The following is a 27,497-nucleotide window of genomic DNA, read 5'->3' as shown; positions in this document are numbered from 1 at the left end:
ACACTTCCCACGCCTCTGCTTCCTGTAGTGTAACATGTGCAGTGTGGTTACATAATGCTAAATCCGCATTTAATGCTCCGTCACGTGTGTGCTGGATCAAGCATCATCGTGGATCCCTTTCTACGTAATTCCACTAATAAAGACGTGAAAGGAGAGGAGGAGGAGGGGCCAAAAGGGGAACCTCCTCACCCTCCTCACAACCCAACCCCCCGATGTTTTGTTTTGCCTCTATTTTTTAAGACTCTGCTTTTTTGTGGCCGGACAGCGCAGAGCCTTCAATAAAGCGGGCCACAAGACCCTGTGGGGACGGCAGTGGGGCCACATTGTGTTGGCGATTGTGAGGCATGGAGGAGGGGAAGGCTTTGCCAGGGGACTTGAGTGTAAAGAGAAGGAGGAAGGGGGGTGGTTGGCTAACAAAGCCTACCCTAGAGGCTTGAAGTTGGGGGGAAGGACAGAAAAGGAAGAACAGTCAAAGCTGGCAGGGGTAATGTTCTCCATCCATCCCACTCACGTCACATATTCCTGCAGTGAATGTGTTGATGCTGGCGGGAAGTGTGAGGCTTCCCCTTAAAACGGTGGACATCTGGGGAGACGTGATGCTGATTATTTGGAAGTGCTGAGTAGATACAAGTCTCTGTGGCGGTGGCTCCACTGCACAGTCATTCTAAATGCTTCTTTCCAAAACATCCATCCATCCATCCATCCATCCATCTGTCTATCTACCAACCATCCATCCATCCATCCATCCATCTATCCATCCATCCATCCATCCTTCCATCCATCCATCCATCCATCCATCCTTCCATCCATCCATCCATCCATCCATCCTTCCATCCATCCATCCATCCATCCATCCATCCATCCTTCCATCCATCCATCCATCCACAGTATCTATCGCACGAGTTGCGTAGGAAGGTTTTATTGATGCAGATCAACAGATCAACAGATCAACAGATCAACAGATCAACCCACAAGATTCAACATGATAAAAAATGGATGTATCCTGAATTCAGAAGGGTTTGTCTTGAGTTAGATCAGGTGAATAACCATCCTCCCTTTCAATTCCCCCACCGGGACACTGAGAGATGGCATTGAGGACAGCCCTTCCCCGATATCCGTCTATTTAATTCCCCCCTCCCTGATCCCAGGCCACCTCCTGGTCTGAGTGACCGCTCTGTTCTCTCCTTGCATTGCGACTTTTCAAATGCTAAAACCCCCCTTTGGTCGTAAGTGACAGGGGGAAATGCCCCAAAGAGAAGCCGAGAGGAGCAGATTCAATTAGCAGTTAAAAGAGAGACTGCTAATTAGTTGATAAATGTCTGTGGTCCCTCCCCCTTCTTTACTGTCCTCGTTAATATTCTCTTTGCTGACAGGATTCTCTCAGTTAAAACCATCAAACACTTCACACATCTTAAACAGTTTTTTTCTTGGCCCATCCTAAAGCTATTATCATCGGCAGCAGCATCAGCAAATTTATATCCCGGGATATAAATCGACTGTCAAGGCAAAACATCGCCATAAAAGTGGGCGGGGCGAGCTCTCTATTTAAGAGCGAGCGCGGCTAAGTTAATGACAAGGTGACCTTGAGATTCCTTATGATAGTGCCATGCTTGGAGACGTAACCATGGTGAACGAGGAGGCTTCAAACAAGCAAGGTTGAGCGTGTCAACACGGACGCTCTGCCTTCCAATCGCAAGCTATTAGGGAGCGGATCACTTCATCGGAGGTCACTGCCGCAATAAACAAAGTCATTGCAAGCATCTCTGATTTGCATAATAGCGTTCATGCTGTTGGTGCTTTGGTCTCTCAATCTGATCCCCCCATCCCCGCTATAACCCCCTCTACAGCCCAACCAGTCAAGGCTGATGGTCACCTCGCCGTGAGTTCTCACATAATTGCATTTATTTGCTTGTGCCTTTCAGACAGAACCTAGGGAACTGTTCACGTTAAATAACTAAAATACGTTCAAATCACTTTCAACACAACAGAGTGGGCTACTGGAGTGTCAGGTGTTCAAATTCACACCCTTGTCCTGGCATTGTGGACTACCATGTCCCACCTTTGTTGTGGCTCTGATACTCCCACTGGAGGTAAATTGCCAGGTCCACTCTGTCCCCTGTGCCGTGTCGGTGAAAATCACACAGAACAGCAACTCAGAAAAATGGCAAATTGAGGTAGATGGTTGCTTCTGAAGTATATTGCAGGCAGTGTGACATTTACTTGAGTATTGGACAGTTCTGTCCAGGATTACAGCATAGGTGTCTGCTTTCACACAGCAACACGACGTCCCATTAGATAAATTGATTATATTACTAACAAAACAACGACCAGGAGCATTTCCGTGTGGACAGGGCCTAATACTGAAGCACTGCTTGGTCAACTTTGTCTCTTGTACCGCAGAACTCCTGGTAAAAAGTAACTAAAAGTAAGTATCTTATAAACGGTGTGAAAGGGACGGGACTGTTCTGTCCAGAGTTACTCTTAGGGTGCTTTCACACCTACAGTTTCCTTTCTCAGGTTCAAATGAGTTTGCTGGTTTGCTTCCCTCTGTTTCAGGTTCAGATCAGGTGTGTACACTAGTGGGTTCAACAACTTTGGCAAGAACAGACATTTTTATGACACAAGGCAGTAAATTAAGCATAAACGATGACACGCTAACTAAAGCAAAGATATGTTCTGTTTGTACACTACGTCTAACGGTTGAAAACGTTATGGTCTTCGTTGATTTTATCTGCACTTCAGTTCGATTACTGCATTTCCACCTAACCGAACAAACCCCATCAAAGTGGGAAAAACAGGACCAGTTTGATTAAAAGAAAAGCTTGTGTGTACTTTTGTTGGGTCTTAAAGTCCAAGGAGTTTTGACTTGAACCTCATCCATTTGACACACTGTTGGTTGTCATTTTGCACGCTATCTCCACGCTTCTCTCCAGTTTTTGCTGTGTTCTCACAGAGTACAAACAGCTTTGAACAGTCTTTCGCACTTTCAAGCCGCAACATTCCAGCGTCTTCTTAGGGCTGTTTATCAGTCACCTCCCGCCATTCCAGCCTCCCTCGCTGCCTCCCACATCCCCTCATCGTTCTCCTGCATTGAAAGCTCTAATTGAATAACAATTGTAGCCGGCTTGGCTGAAAGACAGCATTCTCTGCAGCTTCAAGCCAAGGATTTGCATTTAACTGCACGTCTTAATCGGAAGCTTCGTGAGTCAAACTAAAGAGAGGTGCAGAATGCCACCCGCCCCCACATCATACATCTGAAATCTCACCTTTGTGACTCAGAGGGTAAAATGAGGCGGAAGGTGCCCGATGACGAACACGGCTCTGCTTTACCTCTGTAGCTCTTTCTTGGGTTTTGACAGCCTATATTTATCAATGCATGCTATTGCCTTGCGTTTCATCCTCTTGACACCGTTTCGTCATTTAAGCACTCATGCACCCGCTTCCGTCTTGGTTTACCTCAGTCTGGACAGAGGGCAAAAACCTAAAAGCATCATTCAAGCACACGATTTATCCTTTAATTTAGTTTGAGCAAAGCTTTCGTGTGCCGTTAAGTGTTTTCAGCAGAGTGGCCTTTCATTTGGACTGTTGTTTTCAGTATGGCAGGCCAGACTGCAGCACGATGATTAGAAGCCGCACGCTAATTGGCCACTCTACTGGGAACGCTGCTAGTGTTCCGACGCTGCGTTTATGTTCGGCCATCAAAGGTCAAGGTGCCGCATTGATTGCCTCTCAGATAGGTAGGCCGTAAGGGGATCAACTGAAAAAAGGTATGATAACATCTTTTACATCGAAGGTTATAAAAATCAATCTGACAACAGCGTGTCTGTAAGCAACCTTTGTTGCTAGTAACAGTGTTGGCATACAAGCACATTCTAATTGCTTTCTTTGGCCTTTTGTGTTGTTTGTTTCCACGCTTTTTTCTAGGGTTGTAACGGAACGCCGTCATCACAGTTTGGTACAAACCTCGGGTGTACGGTCACGCTTCCATTCCTTTTCAGTACTGGAAGGGAACGAAACATAAGACTGATGAGCTTTTGAAACAACTTCAATAATTTTTTAAATAAAACATAAAAAACTGCAAACTGATAGCAGGTCACTTTCCAAGAAATACAGTTCTTAAAAACTAAAATTAATTATGAAATGATGTCATATTTTTGTTTCTCTTCCCTCATTCAATACCAAAGACGTATTTATACGTTTTTCTTAAACCCGCACGCTCGCTCCCAAAGACGTATTTATTTAAACGTCTTTTACGTTGTTTTTGCACGAGATGCAAAAAGGAGGTGATGACGCAGTGCACAATAAAAGGCCACAAGGTGGTAGAAGGCCATTTGATAAGAGCTCGTCATGGATCTTTGCATGTAAAAACACACTCGACAGCAAGGACGAAGTGAGAGAGCGTGGAGGAGTGTAGCATGCACAAGGTTCCGCATTGTAGGGACATTTTAATGCATGCACATGTGCATGCACGCACACGCGTGCAGTTTAGTTCCAAATGTGAAAACTGTAAATAGCTGATGGTGTTATATTTGTAAGTAACTTGTTGTTTTGATATAAAACAACCCTTTCTTGCATTGCTTATGTTGTGATGCAGTTGTTTACATATTTGAGCTGTCACAAAAGCAAAACATTGTGTCAAAATGACAGTTATGCTTGAAATGTATCTTTTCACAAAAAAGCTGGTTTTCTCCCTGTTTTAGTCAGGAACTGATATTTTCCTGAAACTTACCTATGTTCTACTGCTGATTGCTAAAGAACGGAATAAGGTGGAAACAAATGGTTTTTTTTTCTGATGAAAGACGGGAATCTAATCTTTCTTTTGGTAGGTTCCGTGTTTATGTAGCCACAGAACAATATTCTGTGTGCCTTGAAAGATCAGTCAAAATTGGTAGTAAAGGGGTTGAATTTTGAATAATGGCTGGGATTGAATGAGTTAACTGATTTCGTCGTATCCACTTGTCTTCGTCCATTTGCATAATTCACCAGGAAGGCCAAGTGTTCCCAAATGGGAGACTTTAACGACGAAAGAGGGTTTTCAAGCACTGACTTCTCCTTGGCACTATTGCTAGCCATGACTCCCTCTAGCCAAATGCTAGGCTACACTGTATTTTTTTGACGGAATAGACGAGTGACTATAACACGAGGCAGTTATACTTCCTGTCCCTCACGCAATGTGTTCCGTGTGGGAACTCGGTAAGTCTCTATACTGTGCCAAAAAGGGATGCACCAATCCACATTTTCGATGTGGATATCTTCTGATACGATACTATTTCACTAGGAGAGCTCTTTTGCTTCAATATTATTATTTGCGTTATTGTTGATTTTATATGAGGTTGCAATAAACCCCTCTTTATCTGCAAGTATGATATGTACGAATTTATTGCATGTATGTCCTTAAAGGCAACTTGATGTAAGTTAACAAGAAAGTGTCAATTATATCCACACATTAGACACGGTTGTGTCAGGATGGACAATATGGCCATATTGTGTATATAGTTATATATTCTTTGACATATAAATCATAATAGAAGCGTTTCAAAACAGATACTTTGGCTGCTGACGTAATGCAATGCGTCATTTCCGGTTTTTGCACGTTTGCGTTCCCAATGTAGTTTGTCTGTGTAGTTGTATTATTGTCTCTCCAGACTCACTGATGCACTTGCTAATTTCCTGTTCATACTGTTATTCAAGCTAGACTTCTGTTAAAAATGTACTAAACACTTATTTGTTTGTTTTCACTACTTCAGAGTTAAGCTAGCTTAGCGGTTAGCATGGATTCTCTGTCTTAGTTTAGCGATTCCTCGTATTCCCCCAGTGATAATGGTACTTGGAAGAAATCTGGTTTATTTGCTGCCATGGAGGTGAAGTTTAGTAAATTATAAGAGCGGCTTGGCATTCTGGAAGGACATATTTAACCGTGCTAGCTGCAGCGCACGCCATTACATTTTGTAGCCAGCTAGCTGTCCCAAAACCCATACTGTATCCCCCTAATGATTTCCTATTATTGATGTCCTATTCCGTTTATGCTTTTATTTTTTCATGATATCATGGATGAAAAAAAAGCATCTCTTGGCAGCGTAAGAAGTTGAGATAATCACTGTCGTTCATTCTCGTTGTAGAGAAGAAAGAGAACACATGTCCTCACGGTGGTTCTTTCCAAAAAAAGCATTTGTCATCACAGCTGCCTGCTTGTCTAAAGCTACCCACCCCCCACCTTCACATCGTCACCAAGGATCGCTCCAACTTTGGAGCAAACGAGGTCTTCAGACGTCCGTCAGGGATCTGGATGTCGAATGCTAAAAAGTAACAGATGGCAATGGAGGACCTGTATGCTTTCACGATGTCACTTAAAGCTGGAGAGCAAAGAGTTTGCTTCGATACTCTCAACCTGCTGCTACGTGGAGACGATGTGGAGGCTGAAACAGTGTTTGGATGATTAAACCTTGGTATGCTGTTGCGCTTCCACACTGGGTTATTATTGGGTTAGCTATGCAAATAGTGTGATGTCATAGCAGCGAGAGACAGTGTAACCTGCCCGTGAAGAAATATATATATTATTTAGTTTTTCTTTTTTGAAAGCATTTGTGGAACATTACATGTAGAGACGGCACCGTTCTTGACATCAGATGGAAAAGGTTAAGTGTCCACTCTGAGATGAGGATATTTTCAGATTTCAGAACTCCTTTTTATAAAAGAATAAACTAATTCAACAAAATTACAGTTTATATTGTTTCTTAGCTATAATTGATTGGTCGATTTTAGATGGCATATCCCCCCCACTTTGAGGTTTGAGTTCACAGTTTCACGCGATCACGGTTTTTAAAAAGTATTTGAAATAAATCATGCTGTTTTGGTTTGGTTGAATGCGTACTATTAGTCACATATTTAAGCTAATGTTATACATTTCTTGCCTAAATTAAAGGGATAGTTTCGATTTTTTGACATGAAGTTGTATGACATCCCCATCAGCAGTATAGTACATCAACAGTGACTTACCCCCCCCACTTGGTCCCTTAAATCCAGTTGTGGTCTGATTTCAGTATTGAAGAACGTAGTTCCAGGTAGTCGCTGGGGTTACACAAGTAAGGAGTTTGGCGTCTCCAAACAGTATGCGTTCTCCGACCTCACAAATCGCTGTGTTATATTTGTGTCCCGCCGTATCCCCGCGCACTGTCGCCTGTCCACTCTTGTGCATGTGATGACAGTATTCTTCCGCAACTTCCGGCCATCTTGTTCACGTGTTCACGTGTGTGTTCCCCAGTGGAAGAAGATGTGAGCGCCTTCGTCACCTCCACAAGAAGGGACAGGCGACAGTGTGCTGGGATTCGGTGGGACACAAATATAACGCAAGGTCAAATTTTTTTCGAGAAAGCATTTTTGTGATGCAAATGTATTACTCTTTTGAACGCACGAGGCAAACTCCTTACTTGTTGAACGCCAGCGACTACCTGGAACTACGTTCTTCATCACCAAACTCCAACCAGAACTGGACTTAGGGGACCAACTATCCCTTTCAGCATTTTCAAGAATAAAAATGGCTAAATGAATTACAAAAGACGTTGACGTAGGACTGTACACGAGTCACGAGGTGTCACAAATGTTACTGTAATGTTTGGTGAGACATACAAACACCAGATTTGATCGCCGGAACAACAGGCTTTTATTGCAGGTTTGAATCATCTCCCGTAATGAAAATCCCTAATAAAAACACAGGCTACTGTTGAAGCCGTAAACTACATCAAGATGAAACTCCACTCTGAACCCCTGATGTCACTTCCTGTCCACCGCTCACTCTGCTCCCCGAGGGAACACATTTACAGCAACACACACGAGCACAAGTTGTATTTATATCTTACGTGGCTTACTTTCTCTTATTATACCTACTATGTAGCAGGGGTCTCAAACACAATTTACCTGGGGGCCGCTGGAGGTAGAGTCTGAGTGAGGCTGGGCTGCATCAAGTATTGGGAGCAGGGCTGGGAATCTCGGGGTACCTCACGATACGACACGCGATACATGGCTCACAATAACAACAATATCTTGATACAGTAATAGGGGAATCAAATCAATAAATAAATAATTACACAGTTTATATTTTGCTGCATTCAGCTGGGATAGGCTCCAGCTTACCCGTGACCCTAATGAAGACAAGCGTTATAGGAAATGGGTGGAATTTTTTTACCACATTTTTTGATGTGACTCACTCACTCTTAGTTGAGTGTAGGCTTACGTGTGCGTCCTACGAGGAACATCGGCTTGTCGCAGGCCGTATTGCAGTCATCTTTGAAGACAAGTCGCGGGCCGCAAAATGTGACTCGGCAGGCCGCAAATGGCCCACGGGTCACCAGTTTGAGACCCCTGCTATACAGAGTAATACGGGTCTACAGGTGACCCTAGGGGTGTTACTTCATGAGGGCTATAGTAATGTTAAAACCCGTATTTAGAAGGTTTTCTATGCTCCAACTACTTTATGAGGGCTATAGTAATGTTAAAACCCGTATTTAGAAGGTTTTTTATGCTCTAACTACTTTATGAGGGCTATAGTAATGTTAAAACCCGTATTTAGAAGGTTTTCTATGCTCCAACTACTTTATGAGGGCTATAGTAATGTTAAAACCCGTATTTAGAAGGTTTTCTATGCTCCAACTACTTTATGAGGGCTATAGTAATGTTAAAACCCGTGTTTAGAAGGTTTTCTATGCTCTAACTATGAAAGTAATCCATTTATAAATAAGGAATGCTATTTTGCGGATATTCATTCATCGTGTTTGAGTCTGGGAACTATTAACCGCGATGAATGAGGGATTACTGTACAATAAGCACATGGCCACCCTGGTCATCCAGTCGTGGATGTGTGCCAAAAATGAAACAATATGACCATTTTTGGCGGTTCCAAATGTCACCAACCTTTGCCAAACTGCCCTCCTTTGTGGAAGTGAGACTTAGGAAGTGTCGTTTCACTGCCAGGCTGTTAGAAGTGTCTTTTTTTGGCAGGCGTTTGCTCCTTTCATGAATTCTGCCCAAATATTTACGCCGCAACACATGGCTCAGCATGCCTTCAAAAAAAAAAAAATCAAATCCCGCTTTCATGTTTTTCAGTGGCCAGATTTCGGGGGCTTGTTGTGGTGCTCCCGTGTGACTGGACCCTGGCCATGCCCCACTCACTGGTGGCCACATGAAGAAGTGGCTCCACTGAGTCTTCACTTTGCAATTTAATAATACGTCACATCCACAGCTGTAGTTGATGATGCACTTTCGCCAGCCAGCATGCTCACGTCCACACTCCAGTGGCACCCTTTTAACCCGAAGGGTGGAGGAGACGTGCCAGCTTTTTGCACTCAGATGTAAACACCGCAATCCCGATTCCCTTTTCAACACCCAGCTCCTCTAGAATGTTTCCGTATTCATGGTTCCAGTCTGGTTTGATGATAGCACACTTGATAGGATGATAGGTCCTAGCAGTAAGACGGTATCAGCCTCCACCGTCAAGGATAACGTACACTAATGTTTACAAGAATTCACTTTGGCTTTTTAGCCTTGACTCTTATTTGGAATTTTAGTCTCTTGGCTTGGAGACAATGGAACCGAGTGTGCTTGTACTCCCTAAACTCCCTGCCATTCCCACAAAAACACTGACGGGCCCCGTCGCTGTGTACTCTTGCACAGTCTGATGTGTTTGCAAATTCTTTATCAAAGGCAGCAATGCTCAGTCTTTTTGCAAATGTTATTGGTGAGCTGTGTTGTTTCTATTTTGCCCCTCTGCTGTAGCTAAGTGAGTAAAAATGATTATGATTGTTGGTTCATCTGCTGTTGGAACAATGGAAGCAAAAAGGTGTGCGCTACTTGGCTGCAACCAGCGGAGGCGCTGTTGATGCTACGTCAGCACAGACTGAAATAAATACAGCAGTACCTCGGTTTGTGTTATTAATTCTTTCCAAAACGAAAATTGACACTTGTTGATGCAAAAAAGGGACATCCTCAATTGAGTTTGCTAAATGAATGAGCCATACAGGACACCGTAGTATTATGCATACTAACTATCAATTTGTTGTTGGGTGTGTGATCCGGGATGGCTGAATGAATCAGCAATGCTGCGAGTATCGTTCATCCGCATCTTTATTGAGATTCAACGTACCGATGGGTAAAATGTAACAGTTTGTCACGCGCAGTATTGTATGATAACAGACTCAAGCTTTTGCCAAAAAACGAATCATACGAAAGCTGGGATGTTTAAAAATCGATTTGGCTGTATTACAATACCTTGATGAGCCAATAGCCACCACTGTCCAGAAAAAAAACTACAAGGACCTGCTAACGTGTGACTCTATGTTATGTTATTGATGTCTAATAGGTCTTATTTTCTCTGACTATATGTACTGTACTATATTGGGTAACACAAATGTAAAGGTGACTATATGGGTGTTTTTCATGTCCTAATAATGTTGAAAACTTTATTTAGAAGGTCTCTATGCCATAAATACCAACATATTCCATTTATTAATATTGAATCGTACTTTGCAGAAGTTCACTTATTGGCGTGGAGTGTGGAACCATTTAACCATGATAAACAAGCGACGAGTGCAGTCGATTAAGGGAATTGAGTCAAAAGCTCACTATTGGCATTTGGTCTTTTAGCAATGCTATAATAACAAGATAGAACTCTTTGGAATACAGTTTACAATGCAGAATACAGTTACATTAATACAGCTACTTCCTGGTTTATGCAGCGTGACAAACAGATGAGCTGTCAGTGGAAAGAAACTACTATTGTTGGCATACTTTATCCAGATCCTCATCAAAATTCTTTCTGTGCACCACCCTTCTACAAAGTGGGTTTTGTCTTTTGTGCATAATTCTGCCAACCGTGTGTGTCCAGCCTTATTAGTTTTTGCGACATCCTGCTTCCTGATCCCTGACCGAACTCTCGTCTTTTGCTGCGTGTCTTTTTTTAACTACATATTTGTTGTTTTTTTTTAACGGAACTACACGACCATCCAATTTGTTTTTCTTCCATCCGCGTTTATTAGCCTCTTGAGGATTTGCAGTCATCACAAGAACGAGCGAGACAGCAGCGAGACTTGAATTGTGGAATAAACGTTGCCCATCCTCGATCTGCTTTGATGTATCGCTCAGGCTGATTGCAGCACGCTGGTCAAACTTCATTAAAAGAAAAAAAAAGGGGTTGGAAAAAGATAAATAAGAAGTAATTGCACACGTGTGGTCTCTTGTGCTTCTTTTCCGTGATCCTCTTAGTGCTGCGTTTTCCTCGAGCTCCTTGCCTGGCATCTGGGGCCCATATTGATTACTCTTCTTTTCCTGTGGTATCATCTGCTGCAGCAGTGACATCCTTGAAGCCGCCCTTTTTTCTTGAGAAGCGGGGTCACACGTGAATTTGCAGGGTCAACATGTGCAGTTAGTCTGTCAGTCAGCTAAACTATGTTGCATGCTCTGCAAAGATTGATATATAGATTGTAGCCATGCATGGATATGGATGCTCTCCAGATCGGCTTTCCTAACGAGCATCCCAGGCTTCCCTTGTCTACGTGATTGGACTTAATAAAGCACACAGGAAGCGTATTTATCCTGCACCAAGTGGCTTTGCCCTGACGGCCCCTCTTGCTGAGTTTTGACAGCTTTTAACGACACTCGTCGGAGCCGCTCGGCATCGGGAGGAGCCGCAACTCTTCCACAATTGCGTCTCTCGGGATCCTGTTGGAAATTCATTACTGTATAAGTGCATTCCCCCCGCCACTTGCCTCGCTAACGTCTTTTAACAGCTCCTTCTCGGTTGTTATGTTGCTAGCCTTGCCAGTAAAGTGACAGCAGCCCGTCCATCCTCACCTCCTGCTTTTCCTCCTGATGATGACGATTATAAAAAATGCTGAGCCCCCGGAGCTGAAGGTGTGGCAACGAGGAAGCGGGGGGGAGTGTCGCTTGTTTATGGTGCCATCAGCACATTTGTCTTCTCTTTACTGCACATGACAAATGAGCCGCCGGATGATCCGAGGGGACAGGGAACGTGAGGACACCACAGAGTCCAGAATTCATTACGGCAAAGAAGAAAAAAGGTGCTCACGCCCCCGAATAAATTAGATTGCCTACCTTTTACTCTGTCAGCGCCATCAAATATAATATAATGTGTTTAATGCTTTAATGCTTGGGCTGCTGGTCAGTAGAAAACGATGTATTGTGTGCCACAAAGGATTGGATTCATATTTTTTTTGGATCACATTCAAATTGTGTGTAATAACGGTGCTTATTCTTAATTTGAATGTCATTGCAACATGATTGTGTTGTTTTTAAATACACAGAATGATTTATTGCTGATTTATTGACTTGTTGTACAGTGGTACCTCTGTGTTCCATCCCCAAACCCAAAAATAATAACAACAATACGTTTAATCGAGAATAATTATTTTTCAATAGTTTCAATAGTATTTCTCACATTCTTTATCAAATTGCTGGCACTCACAACGTTCTGTGGCGCCATGACGGATTATTTAGTACTCGCGCTCAATAAAAAATGCAAGGACAGTGAATCCGCAACGTGTCGGGTCCTTTGTTTGAGCCGGACTAGTTTGTTACGTGCAGTATTGTAGAATAACTGACACTGTATGAAATCCAGGGCAAAATGTGGGCGAACATTTTTCCCCATAAACCGAATCATATGAAAACTGTACTTCGCTGCGCAGTGGATATCCTTGGTGGACAGTGGAGAAAACAAATCAGTTGACCGCTTAACATTCTTTTGGATTATTGCTTGTAATGGGAATCCCTTTGCTGCAATTGACTGTCAACCAGTCCAGAGTGTACCGGAATCAGCTGGGATAGGCATAAAAGATGGATGGATGGATGGATGGATGCATGGATGGATGGATGGATGCATGGATGGACGGATGCATGGATGGATGGATGGATGGATGGATGGATGGATGGATGGATGGATGGATGCATGGATGGATGGATGCATGGATGGACGGATGCATGGATGGACGGATGCATGGATGGATGGATGCATGGATGAATGCATGGATGGATGGATGCATGGATGGATGCATGGATGGATGGATGGATGCATGGATGGATGGATGCATGGATGGATGCATGGATGGATGGATGGATGCATGGATGGACGGATGCATGGATGGATGGATGGACGGATGCATGGATGGATGCATGGATGGATGGATGGATGCATGGATGGACGGATGCATGGATGGACGGATGCATGGATGGATGGATGGATGGATGCATGGATGAATGCATGGATGGATGGATGCATGGATGGATGCATGGATGGATGGATGCATGGATGGATGGATGGATGGCTGGCTGGATGGATGCATGGATGGATGGATGGATGGATGGATGCATGGATGGATGCAAGAATGGATGAATGGATGGATGGATGGATGCATTGGATGGATGGATGGATGAATGCATGGATGGATGGAATCCCTTTGAACAGAACTGTTCTTAACTCCTGCTTCCATGCCATTGGGCTACTGAGTAGAATAATGCTGGTTTGCCCATTTCAACTTTTTGCCTCCTTTTTTGCCAGTTAATTGCACACCGATGATGAATGAATGGATGAATGAATGGATTCACTGGCAATGATGCCGATCCCAGTGCAGTCGTCTGAAACCATGCGTGTCTAGTTTTCAGCAGCGGTTATTTATTTACGACTGGTAGATCTGTTTTGGACTTTTTTGCTGTCAATCTGATATATCTTCCGGAGTGCCACTCAAGTAACATCAGCGGAGTCTATCTGAAGACAAAGAGCTGAGGAAGGAAAGAAGCTATAAAGATATCTATCAGCTCGCCTCGCCCCACCTCTTGGCCTCAGCACACATTGGCACTCGATGCTTTAATCCTGCCTCTTAGCGCTGTAACTGATAGCCTTGTGTGACAGCATTAAGAAAAAAAAGGGAGTCATTCAGTGTGAATGTTGACTTCCCGGTTTTAGTCGATCGGTTTCTCCTTCTTATCTCTGCACTCTGTTGTAGCCATCTTCTGTAGTTCAACACAATATCCTTCTTTTTTTCTATAGCTCACATTCCCATTAGGAGCCGGCTCTGTCCTGAAAAGGCGGGGCCACAGACTCCAGTCCCCGGGCTCACCCCTAGGGACACGCCCTCTGCTCTTATCTGTGCCATAAATCCCTCTTAAGTCCCCTAATCACACATTAATGGGGCTGTAGATATGAAGTGCTCTACCGTGCTTGCAGTTCCTTATCAGAGATCCATATTCCATATCTGCAGGACATCTGACTGGCGGCGTGGCGCTCGGGCTCCTGAAAGGCCCGCTCAGCCGCAGCGTGGGCGTTTATGAGATTACCTTGAGCGTGTTTATGGTGGAAATTAAAATTTGACGGGACAGAGGTCTTTTGTTCCAGCCGCAGACGCATTGTTCTCTCGGAGGGCCACGGTGATCCAAATGGCTCGCTTCACTGTCTCTCCCCGGAGTCGTCCTTGTGCTCACGCTTTGCCAAGCTGTGATAAAGAGGTTTTTTTTTTTTGGTTCATCTTAAAAATTACTGGACCTGAACCCATTACGGCAGCCATTTCAGACCGATCTGTCCTCTACTGCCTTTTTTTCTTTCATGTAGATGAATTCAACTGAGACTAATTAGCAGAAGATACAGCAGCTCGCATGCTGCCGCTTAAGGGACTCGGTGGGCTTTTAATTGCACAGGGCGAGCATGTTGGGTCTTTAAGGAGTGATGACCTGGTTCTGACAGAGCTGACTTTGTCCCCTGGGCCTCTGCTGGGTCTTCCTTTACTGGTGTTCTTTATCTCACAAGAGCCCACCAGATTGGTTCAGTTCGGCATGGGGTTATCCCGACTGTTTGATCCCACTTTTCAGGGTAGAACCGCAGTCCGCTAATTAATAACCAGATAAGTGACGATACGAATGTAATACAAGTGAATATTAGACACAAACATTTATTATTATTGTTGAAATTCCTACAAGGGGAACTGACTTTAGTCCTGCAACCATGTCCATACAGTATGTACACACTAAGGATGTGTTGTCCCATCTTTACCTATGAAACCGATCTCATCCACCAGTCTTATCTACCGCCGAAAGGTCTGAAGTTCATCCGCTGGCCCCTTCTGCTCTGCCAGAATGACAGCCAGCACTTTATTTTGGGGATTTGGAATCGGCAGGTCAGACTTTCTAAAGATCGGTGTTCGGCCAACTCGGTCGAACTTGACATCTACGGGAAAGTCTTCCCTATAGTCTTCCCGATCATAGACTCGCGGTGTCACAGGATCTTGTGAGATGTGTCTGGTTTCCTCGTCTCAAGTCCTTAAAGATGCCATTCCCGTATCAATATAGTCTTTCTCTACAGGAAATTCTCCTCTAAACTCGTACCATGCAATCATACAGTACAACTGTTACACATGTCCATATTTTTCATCCATAGTGAGTCCAAAGCCCTCAGAGGCCCTGTTCACACGGGAACGCTCTTGACCATTTTTTTGGCGGGTTGAAAAGCATTTGCGTCCACACTGTTGCCGGGTTAATAAATAGTTGCATCCAGACGGGAACGGATCACTGAGTGAAAACAATGTAATCTACAAGGCGCACCTACGTCTGGCGCTGTGAACAACCACGCAGACGGAACCATCTGACACACCAAACATAAGAAGAAGAGAGAACGCATGCGCATGAGTCTGTCGTCTTACGCTTTCCAAACCTCATCTAGACTTTACGAGAAGTAGAATTACTTCTGCGAGTTATAATGGAGAATAAGACAACAAAATATCAGAAGAATGTCGACTGGGTCGAGTCATGTCAGTCTAAATATTCAGATATTATGTTGGCTTCTTGTCAAAGCTCACGTCTGGTCACGTGAGGGCAACGCGGTGGCGGTGGGTCGGTGTATACGGCTGACACGAAAACGACAAGCCGGCGTTTTTGAATTTTCCCAGCCGTTTTCAAAAAGGGCACCCAGAATGAAAACGTTTCCGTGTGGATCGCCCCAAAGACCTCAACCTCAGTGTTGACATCTACAGGAAAGTCTTGTCCAAACATGCGTCGTGTAGTCATACCGTAGATTATGGACTACCTGACATTGCATGTTTGTGTCTTGTTTATCAGCGTTCAAGTGTTGTTTCAAAATGGAGCAAAAGAACATGGAGGTCTTCCAGAATCCTCTCAACATGTGGGTCAGTGTCTGGGTCCGGGCCTTGGTGGTTTGTCCAACATAGTAGCTGCTGCTGTTAGACTCTCTTACGCTTTCATCGGTGAGCGAAAACTCAGAGCTGTGTTGGTTTTCTTAATTACCTCCAGAGCGAGCGAAGACTCCCTCAAGCCTCCTTTTGACTGTGTGTGTGCGTGTGTGTGTGTGGGTGTGTGTGTGTGTGTGTGTGTGTGTGAAGCTTAACGAGAAAAAAAAAAATCAACACAGAGCGCTCCGTCGAGTTGGAAAGAAGAATCTTGCCCGAGGCCGCGATCGATTGGCTCCTCCGAGTAGAAGCCCTATCTTCCCTGCGGGCAGGCTGGGTGTTGCATTAGCTCATCGCACAAAAGCAAAGGAGGGAGGGGGGTGAGGGGGATCGCAAATCTGAGGGTGGGCGGTTGGAGGTAGCTGAGGAAAAGGAAGAAGGGTTAGATAACTCAAAGCCGTGCAATATTCATAACATGGATGGATCGTGGATCCTGTTCTTCTGTCTTATGGCTGTGAGATTACGCCTTGTTGTGCCTGTGTGGACACGTACCGGACGTCAATGCCTGGACAGAACCATCCTTCACCCCTCCTGTGTCTGTTACCCCCCAGTGAGGGGTAATGGTGCTGAAGTAACCGAGGTCACTCAGTGAATTCAAGCGGGGACAAAGCGAGTATAATAGCATTGTGTAACTGATGCTGGCACCCAAACCTGCTCTCTGGAATCCAGCACCAAGTGCAGGACAATACAATAGAAACCGGGTTGCAGTCATCCCTGCATTCTACAAGAGCCTGCACACGCCTCATAGCGGCCCACGTGTTAATAGTTAATGGCGCCCACGCAAAACCCCCAAATTTCAGCCTTCAAATTAGAGAGGAGCGATCTTAAATCAGGAAGGAAAGCGGGAGCCCGGGAAGTTGTTGGCGGAGCTCTTCAAAATCCTCTTTAATAAAACATATTCCCCCCGCCTCGCATGGTTTGCTGAGCGACATCGCCGTGCTATCAGTACAAGTGGGCGCTATGCTAGAGGGTATGGACCTCTCTAGCAGATGGTCCGTGCCAGGAAGAGGTCACAAATGGAGGTTCAGCTCAGGTTATAGCTCTGTATTTTCTAAAAGTGACGTCGTAATGGATCGTTAAGAATTCTCTCAGCTGCGAGGAATCGTGTCTGGAAGCGACTGAGTCAAAACCAGCAGAGGTGCTGTTGATTTAGGCTCAACTAGTTTGCGGTCTAAAGATAGATATGAAATATACTGTATATATATATATATATATATTGTATGTTTTATAGTAAGATCATCTCAACTTCTAACTTGCATGCTGAAAAAGTGCGAGCACCCTGATATACATGTACAATGTGCAACAACACTTTATCAAGACAGTACATTTATGTCTACATTTATAGTCGGAGGTAGATCTTTGGGACTGGTCATTTTAAACGTAGCTCGCCAGCTGAAAAAGCGTGAGCACGCCTGTGTTGCAGTGTTATTCCCACGCTACTACAGTACACCGTGCTGTGACACCCCACGGTGTAACGCTTCACATCCTGAACTGAAAATGTGTGAAAAGATGCTGTGTTGGTATTTTTCTGACAAATGCACCTCATGAGCCCCAAAGTGTGACCCCCCTCATAAGTCAGATAGACTTGAAATTTCTCTCTCCAAATCACTCCACAAAACACCCACTTGAACTTTAGGGTGCTTCGCTGAAGCAGCAGCAAATTCATGTTATTCCACTCAACAAGCATGTCCTTCAAATTGAGCATCCAAAAGATTGGATGAAAACCTTGTGGAGAATCTGCATGCATGCTCGCTAGTCTTCCAAAGCATTGTGCACAAAAGCCGTTTACACTCCATGACTGCGTTACCATGACTGCACGCTGACATTTTTCCACAGGGGCAGCCGTGCATTAGGAAGAGTCACCAGAAACACGTGTGCAACTCATGACAGTCTGTTTGCATCGTCGCAAGACTGAGAAGAACTTTTAATAGCATTTGATGATAGCGCTGATAAAGATTCTAGCTATGGTGTCTATGGGCATTGTGGTACTGCATATATAACGATATAATGTAACACTGGCGACTCTGCTACTCTTGTGTTGAAGTGATTAATCTTACCACCGAGCTGTCCCTAATTATGCTGACGACTTTAAAAAAAAAAGAAAAAAGATGCCTTCCTCAGCAGCAGTTGACGGGGGGATGGGCAGGGGGCACTCGGGGGTTGGGCGGCTGGTGGGGCGGCTGGTGGGGCGGCTGGTGGGGCGGCTGGTGTGGCAGCGTCACGGCATGCTGGCGGAATGAAATGCAAGCTATTGCTGCCAATTAGACAAGATTCTTTTTAATTGGAACTCAATGTGCTCCAAAGGCCAGTGCGGGCAGATATGGCGAGTTAGGAGGGGGAGGGGATCAGGATGGGTCTTTTGGCTCCTATTGTTGAGCAGAAACACACAATGCGTTCACCGCGAGTCAGGAATTACCTCCAGGAAGCTAATTAGCATGTAAAGCAGCTTGCATTGCCACAGCTGACTAGTTGGAGAGTCATTTGACCTGAGATAACGACAAAGTGTTAAAACCCCTTTGGCACTAGTGTGGTTTCACTTCATTTGTCCTATTTATCCCCAAGCCACGCGGCGCATCCTTGTCTTATCTTTTATCACTTAATTTCCTCTTTGCCTGCAAGGTGTGTCACCGCCGCCTCCTTTGCCTTTGCCTTCATTCTTGCCGTTTGATCTTTGCATCACAGGACAGGAGTTTTATCAAACGGGCTGTTCCTGTAATTAAAGGTCACGTACACAGCGCAGTAAATATATGTAACAAGTCATTTTAAGAAGCAAAATGCTTCCAGAGAAAACAGATTTTTACACTTTTTGCACTCCATGCTTTATTTTGCATGGTTGAAAGTCAAGAAACATTCCCAGACTGTGTGCAGAGTTTCTAAATATGTCATAGATTAATCATTAGGTTATTGAATAGCTTCAGAGTGGTTACGTGCTGTCGTGCATGACTCATCCTATCGAGATGTGATCAAAGGTCACTCGCTCACCACGAGTCTTTATGAACGCATTTGTTCTTAAAGGTTCTGTGTGCAAAGGCTCAAGATGACATTTTCCTTGAGCAAAATATAATAATATAAATAAGTAGTGGTTTAAAAAAAAACAGATGTCTATATTTTTAACAGTTACATGTTAAACTGCATACAAATTCTTGTCAATTTCCGTTTGTCCCAAATAAAATACTTGGCATTCATGGTTGTCAGGAACGCTGCGTGGAAGCAGTCCCAAGGCAGGCGACCAATAATCCATGCTGTTGTTAGGATAGGCTAGCTAACATGAGTAGCTAAACTTTGCGATCATTAGCTGGCAACAAACATAACTCATGGGCTTGCGTGTGTTACGTGGGACGTTGTCAAAGCAGGAAGAGTGCGGGATAGAATTCTTGCTGCACATTTGAATGCTGCCGCCCTCTAGGCAGCCGGGGAACCCTTTGCACGCAGGTCCCATACGCTGTTGCCAACTCCTCACAAGAAAAGTAGCTTTTGGTCGTTGCAGAAGCCGCTAGATGATGTCATCGGCTAATTTGCATATTATGTGCATATGATGTTGATGTGATACAGATACTGTAGGAAAACAGCAGAACCTCGTAGGAGACAAAAAGTGAGTACAAACACCTTAATTACATTTAGAACTCCAAATAACTTCATTCTTAGTTTGTTCATTTAAAATTGGCCATCACTTCATCAAAACAAAATAATTTAAACATTTTATCTCCTCCAGCGCCTCTCAAAGTTTAGGCAGCGTAATAATTACCTCCGTTTCGCCTCCAGCTTCCACCTTTTATCTTGTAGTTAGGACCGCTTGTTTAACTTATCACACAGCGTTCTCCCATCACACGTTCTGACACACTGACAGGTGACTCAGGTGACAGGTTCACCCTGACTCCTGTATTCCAGTTGACTTGTCAGTCGAAAGTCTCTTAACCAGACCTCTCCAGTCAGTTGTGTCAAGAGCCACTGTCGTCACTTTGTTCAAGCTCTTCTCTTTTCGTTGGGTAATTTGCTTGGTGTGCCCAATGACGGTTTCTTTTTGGGCTCCCAGTTGTACATCCTATTGGTGTTCCTTGCTGTGCAGGAGTTTCTTTGTTCCTTGTGCATCTTTCTGTAAATCCCTTCCTAGCCTTTCCTTTTGATGTGATTCACATTATTTTTGTTGAGTGTATGCAGCCCTGCTTTCAGGTGTCCTCTCCTTCAGCCACTGTTTGAATGTTTTTTTCTACTTCTATCTTCACCTCCTCTGTCAGTCCAACTGGGTCTTGTTGAATGGACTGCACACACATCTTGAAGCCTCTCCAGTGGTCGTTGATGTTTTCAGCCTTGATGTTGTTTTTCTCTTCTGCATAGCTTCCTTATCTTTGTGACTTTGAAGTTTTCTGTTTTTAGCCCTTGCCTGACTACCTTTTTCTCCCTTTCCGACAAATGCATTGTTGTCTTGCCTTTAACTAGTTTGTGGTCTGAGTCCATTGATGCAGATGAAATTGGCTGTCCATCGTTTATTAAGGACTTCTTTCTAGAACGTATGGGTGCTGTTGTATTTACACAAGCTATACTGATGGGTTTCTTCATGAGTGAAGTAGGTGTTCATAACTGACAAGTTGTTTCTAAGACAGAAGATGATTAGCAACTTTCTTTCCTCCGGGTTTCCTCCTTTCTGCAAACCTAAATTTGTCTACCGTGTCTTCAACAGGTTCAGTGCATGCACATGGTCTGCCTTGCTGGGGGGCATACACTTGGATGAAAATCACCTTGCAACTTTGTATGTTTGCTCACATGTTCAACCTATTCTATAAACTTCTGGGTCGAGGAAGAGTCCTATGCCATGTCTTGTGTCTGTGTCGCTCCCGGAGTAGGCAGCCCTTAGTCGTCATGTATCGTTTTCACGCGGGCCAGGAGCTCACACACAGAGAGATGAGGGAGATACGGCGCAAATCCAGTCTATATTGATGTGAACAATATGGTTGTTTTTGATATCGTGTCTCAAGCAAATATCGATATATTAAAAACATCGCTATATCGCCCAGCCCTACTCATACAAGTGATGTAGATGCAGCTGTACGATCAGCAAAAAGCAGACTGCGATGCGGCCATGGACTTGCCACTGAGGAGTGTTCCAGTTCGTCTATTCATGAGTAGAGTGCACACTTCCACCAAGTCATACGCTTGTAGGAGGTGATAGTGCCTGTTGTCGTCCATGGATGATAAATGTCGAGAATCCCGGATCCGCTATCTGTTTCTGCAGTAAAAATGGATGATTTCTTTCTGTGCATCTGTGAGGCAGTTGATTGGCAAAGTGAAATTGTACGATTGCAAGGCTCAATGGTTTATTTTCTCATCCTCCAGGATCCCGTCTGCGCCAAGAGGACACGCCACCCCGGATAATGGAGCATCCATCTGACCTGATTGTATCCAAAGGTGAGCCGGCCACCCTCAACTGCAAGGCGGAAGGGCGTCCCACCCCCACCGTAGAGTGGTACAAGGATGGCGAGCGGGTGGAGACAGACAGGGACAACCCACGGTCCCAGCGCATGCTGCTGCCCAGCGGCTCGCTCTTCTTTCTGCGCATCGTGCACGGGCGGCGGAGCAAACCGGACGAAGGCTCCTATGTCTGCGTTGCCCGTAACTACCTCGGAGAGGCAGTGAGCCACAACGCCTCGCTGGAAGTAGCCAGTAAGTGCAGCATGTCTTCCATGTCCTCTTCTGCTCACTGCAAGTTCTGAATAGAAGGTTCCAGTTTCCTCCAGTGTTTTCCATCCTCAATGTGCTCATTGAGTTGGATAATCTCTCAGGAGATGGGCAGGATGTGTTTGGCCCAGTGGTCTCCATAGGCCCGTGGAGCCTTAGGCTAGGGGGAGAGCATGATCATTCCAGGGTGAGTGCTCCTCTAAAGGACCCCTAGTAGGTGGCCAGGAGCTACAATGGGAACAAAGATCTTTCTGTTTTCGGGCCTGCTTTTGCGGTTTGTCTTGTTTTTAAAATCAAGATCCATCTCTAAATGAAGGAGTTGCCCCACATGTTTTATTGTTTGCCGCAGGAGGGGTGGATGTAAGATAAAAGCCAGGAGAATGTTTTTAACTGCGTGTATTCTTTTGTGCCAACATGCACACTTCTTTACTCGGCGCAGGCCGCTTCAGTGGGTTTAGGTCATTTCTCTGGACGCCTTATCTCCTCTGCTCTCTCTTGACGAGTTGAGTGAAGGCTGAGGAGGAGAGCTCGGATATCAAGCGCTACTTTGGCATGGCCCAAGGGTTTCACCAGCCCGCTTGCTGTAATCTAATCAAGATGGGAAGGGAGGGACTGGCATGAGTGAGGTAGGACACTTGCGGGATGTTCTCTTTCCTGGCATTTTTTGATTTGGTGCTGGAGGTGTCGCTTAGCCTCACCACCACCAGCCCCAGCAGTTTCGAATGCAGCCACGCCAGTTTAACTAGTAAGCAGAAATGAAATAAATCTCACGAGATTACACCAAAATGTGCTGTTCTTTTGCATGCAAGCAAAAAGACACAGTTTCCATAGGTCAAGCTAAGAATACTTCCCTGCGTCTGTAGATGATATATGTGCAGCGCTGATGTCAGAGGTGGGTTTGTCATGCAGAAAAAAAACAAGCCACTTGGCAGGCCACGCGAGCGCATGGGTGTCGTTGGCCGACGCTCAACTGCGGGCTACTTATTCTGCACCGGGTTCAAACAGACCTCGTAATGACAAGCAGTCGCTTCTTGGCCCCCTCTGTGCGGCTCATGCCTAACTGCACATAATTATGTAGTCGCAGCAACGGAGATGGATCGGCCTCCCCGACTCCTACAAGACACTTGTGGAGTGAGCATGGTTGTATCGTCACCATGTTTACACTTGCCGAAAAGTAGTAGGAAAAAGCGTTATTATTTAATCCGAGCCCTTCCCCCGGCCTCAGCAGTTTATGGAGGAAGTCAGGAGAATGATGTTTGCTTAGTCTTTTTTTCATTTCAAAGCTAAAAAGGCAACACGTAGAGGGATGTTATGGCAGGTTCCCTCTCTCACCAGCGCATGTTAACGCAATCCAAGTTTCAACAAGTCCTGTTTGGCCTGGCTGGGGGAGCTAACCCAGTTTGTTTTGCTAATCATTAAGGGTGTTTACAGTAGGCTTCGGAATCTTACGAGCACGCATTCGCTGCTGAGATCGGTTTTGTTTCTACGTGTGTGTCTTTTGTATTAGTGGTTTAAGCATCAAGTAGAGAACCACGACTCACCTGAATTGGTCAACATTTGCATTGGAAAGCGTGTAAAATGTTAGGTAAACCCTTTGGGATGCTGATCTTCTATGATTTTCTTACCCGTTCCACTTTACATGATATTTAATATACTTAATGGCTGCTTTTAGGATCTGGGAGTAGTCCCGTTCCTAAGACTGTGATGGACTTGGCCTTGGGATCATTTGTGCCCTCAGACCTACCGCTTTTCGTTGTGTTTTGGTTGGAGACAGTTCCTGCTGCTCTTGCAAAGACGTTTCACACACGTGTGTGGGTTCTGTTCCTAGCAATTTATCTTAGCACACAGTTAGCTCAGAACAACACAAGGCTGACAATTTCCCCTTGAGGTCATACCAGGCAGGAAGTATGACATCTACGACCTGCTACTCCAATCATTTCCTGTTTTTTTACATTGCCTGGCTGATGAGAGCACCAACAGTCCTCAATTGGCCACATTTGTGCCATCCAGAATACAAATCCAATTCATTCATTCATACGCAGTGTTTCACCTCCCAATAAGGTCGTTATTCTTATTTCTTCTATGGCGCTGGATCACAAAAGAAGCAGTCTAAGGATACCTTCCATAAAGAACAGATGTAAATAAATGACAGATTTATTTTCACTCTGTGGATTATTTAGTTGTCTTTCTGTTGCTTTCCAGTTATCAAATATAACTGTCGAGTAGCCATCCCAGAACAGTCAGCTATGCTGAGCGTGTGCATGAGTATGCGTCTGTGCCAGTGTTTGTCAGCCCCAAACCCCGCATACATCCATACATCCATCATCCAACTGCATTGCACATCATACAGAATACATCTCCTTTGAATCAGCGTGTAATCTGTGTGAGCCACCAGCCTCCGCTCGCTGCTGTCGCCCGAGGCGCCGTGAGCCGCGTCGGCCCCACTGTGACGATGTGCTGTCTTCGAAACTTCCATCAGCTTTCATAATCACATCTGAAAACCCGTTTCTTCCAAAATCTGCTTCACCGTCATTCTGCTTGCCGATGTGCCAAATGTGCAGTAAAAGTACACGCATGAAGCAATGAAAACTTCATTTTCCTCTCCACTTACGGCTTTGTTTCGTACTAGAATGGAACGTTTAACATCTGCATTTGCCCTTGTAATACATCACCTTATTTATTGGATGTTAGTGCAGCATGAGGCCCTGAGAGACTCTATGAATAGCTTTGTCCTTCATTTCCTGCACGTACAGACAGTAAGGTGAGGTAATGGACGGGGGCGCTGCTTCTCTTGAGGAAGTGATAATGTCCATGAAGTAGGACGAGTGACCACGAAGAGGAGAAAGTACATGGAAGGTTTATTTAAGTCAATTCCACTATTTCAGGATCTTATTCATCTCCACGCCTCTGTCAGCACGTGTTACCAGCTGCCATTGCTGCTTGCAGGGGGGGGTCAGGCTGGCGTCTGATGTGTCGAAGGCTCATCCTGACAGATTTGGGGCCGTGCCTACGGGTCATCTGCAGAATGGAGTATAGTTTTCTGGTATGCACGAGTCTAAAGGCGGCCTCCCACTGATCCAAGCTGTGTCTTGCATGACATCCCTTGTAAAACATCTGGTGGCTCACAAAAGACCGGCACTTATGTTGTCTGCTAAAGAAAATGCCTTACAATCACACACAAACAATCAGAATTTTCCAGATTTTCCCCCATTTTCCCTTATTTTTCCACAACATTCCACTTAATTTTACAATGCAAACGCTGACAGGTATGTCCTTGCCAAAGACCTAAATGTTTGTCTCTTGCTGGCGGCCCTTTAAGCGTTACGCCTCAACCTAGAAAGTCCCAATAAAAAAGTCAAAATCACATTTAAAGGAAGTAAAGAGAGGCGGCAGCAGCAAACAGAGGAAGCTGGCGAGCAGCCCGTCGTGACTCTGCGGTGGTTATTTGTCTCGGGTTGGTTCACAGCAAATTGGTGCAAACGGCACAGCCAGGGTCGGCCTCATTTGCGCCGTGGGCTCCACACCGCAGACTGCTCCATGGCGTATTGTAAAGCCCACTGTGGTGTGTGTGTGTGTGTGTGTGTGTGTGTGTTGGGGGGGGGGGGGGGGGGGGGGGGGGGGGGGGGCTGTCAGAGGTCTGCAAAACGAGTCACCCTTTATTATTTGCCTTAACTTTTCTTGCCTGTGTGCTGCAGTCCATGGCTGTTTCTCTTGAAGTGACAAGACTGCAAGGAAAAGAACCATGCACATTTGTATTGGCGCACCCCAGCACACAAGTGTCATCTTAGCCTCCTACAGCATGCATATCTAACAAGCATTTCAACTGGTTTTCCATTAATCCATATTTACCATGCGTGTTGCCCGCACTGACTGTTGCCTCGTGCATATTTAGCAAGCACTTTAGGGTGTTTGCTTAAATCAATGCCGTTTATGTATGCAATTAAAGATGTAGCATCTATTTTGCTGCTGCTGGATCGATATCGAAATGTCACTTGGAGAGAATTCCATGTTGCGTGGCTTTAATTGGCTGGGATACTTACTTTCTGCCTATGATCATATTGACAAGGCTTTGCTTTTAGGCTGACATATAGTTGACCCGACAGTGACAGCAGCCTGGGGCGAGGTAATACAAGATGGATATCTGTCGGTTATGTGAAAATGTGTCAGATGTCACTCAGATTTAAGGATTTTAAAGGCTTAGTTGTCCCAAAAGAGAGCAACGGCATACAGCCTCGCCCACATGTCGCCTACAACCGATACTGCTGGCTGGACGGCAGGGCTTGAATGCCTGTGGACGCCCTGGAAGAGACAGCAGCCGATAGCAGCGTTTTTGACAACTGGAGGAGAATGGAGCAGAATTTGGGTTACATAAGAGTGACATTTTTGATGAGCAACCCTGTGTTTGGGGAGTGGAAACAAAACATATCATGTTGTACTTTTAGAAAAACAATGGCTTGTCAGTTGTAAAAAATTGGTCAAAAGTACTGCTTTGCCTTTGACAGCAGTGCCTTGCTGTCTTTAAGTACCTACTCCAAAAAAGCTTGTGAAAGATCGTCTAAATGGCAGGAAGGCTTTGTTGTTTTTAAAGGCCTTTTACAAAAAGCTGGTCAAAGATTGTATTCATAGCTTGGGTACTATTTACTGCAAACATGCTGGACAAAGATTCTCTACATGAATGGAGTGCTCAGCTTTCTAGATACTATGGAGTGGCCCAATGTACTACTGTAGTATTATTTGGGGGTACCCCTATTTATGACAGTGGACTGACTCTATGTTTTATGCAATGTGTCTAGACCACATGCATTGCTCTTCTAGCAGGTGCTGGTAAAAAATAGTCCTCCCAGAACACCATCAATCTCTACTCTGCGCTCCACCCATCTCTGACAGCCTACTTGGTCAAGAAAGATGGAGGTGAACCACACCAGGACCTCACTTCCTCCCCTTATTGTCCCACAGGATGAGAACTACTGAGGGAAGAGAACAAGTTTAATGGGGCACCTTCTAATGGCGCCAACATCTGCTTTTGTTTGGTACTCCTTGAGTCTGGCAGCTTAGTGTGATAGATGCTGGCTCTGACTTCACTGCATGGCATGCACAATAGGAGGCAACTCAATCAAAGGCGCATCCTCTTTATTTTGAGCTTTGCTTCTGTTTCCCATATGCAACCATCTGGGAAACAGCTTTGCAGACTAATACCCCCTTTTCATGACAAGGTAGCCACTCGGCTTGACACAGCTCGTACGGTCCAAGGCACCACTGTGTCACGGAGGATGCACGGCTAGAAACTACACAGAAACTTTCACTTACCCTGGTTTTGCAGTCTTGTGCTCCACAGTCTCCACTTTGCTGCAGCACCCAGTCCTCTGTCTGATTGTTTTTTTCCCCTTTTTGTCGGATGAGCCGCATCCAGAGAAGTACACGCAAGAGACCCTTGTTCTGATCCACAGTTGCTTGTTAGCATCTTGCTTCAATCGGTGCATTTAATGAGGCCCTTTTTGTGTTTCTCTGCAGTACATTGCTGTTGAGTGCCGTGTATAACTGGAATAAAGTACTTTTGAATCCCATTGTGAGACGCTCGTCCCTCACAGA

General features: G+C 44.9%; 1 protein-coding gene across 10 annotated transcripts in view; it reads left to right on the top strand.

Annotated features, from left to right (window-relative positions):
• robo1 (roundabout, axon guidance receptor, homolog 1 (Drosophila)) overlaps positions 1-27,497 on the top strand; it is a 263,507-nt gene that overhangs the window by 106,889 nt on the left and 129,121 nt on the right. For all 10 annotated transcript variants that reach the window (XM_054794930.1, XM_054794923.1, XM_054794932.1 and 7 more), the window contains one exon: positions 21,567-21,893. In XM_054794930.1, coding sequence (XP_054650905.1) covers positions 21,567-21,893 — 327 coding nt within the window. The remainder of the gene's footprint in view (positions 1-21,566; positions 21,894-27,497) is intronic.

This window comes from Dunckerocampus dactyliophorus, chromosome 12 (genome assembly GCF_027744805.1).
Source record: "Dunckerocampus dactyliophorus isolate RoL2022-P2 chromosome 12, RoL_Ddac_1.1, whole genome shotgun sequence".
Taxonomy (NCBI): domain Eukaryota; kingdom Metazoa; phylum Chordata; class Actinopteri; order Syngnathiformes; family Syngnathidae; genus Dunckerocampus; species Dunckerocampus dactyliophorus.
Note: the sequence above shows the minus strand (reverse complement) of the source record. Positions and strands in the feature narration are given on the sequence as shown.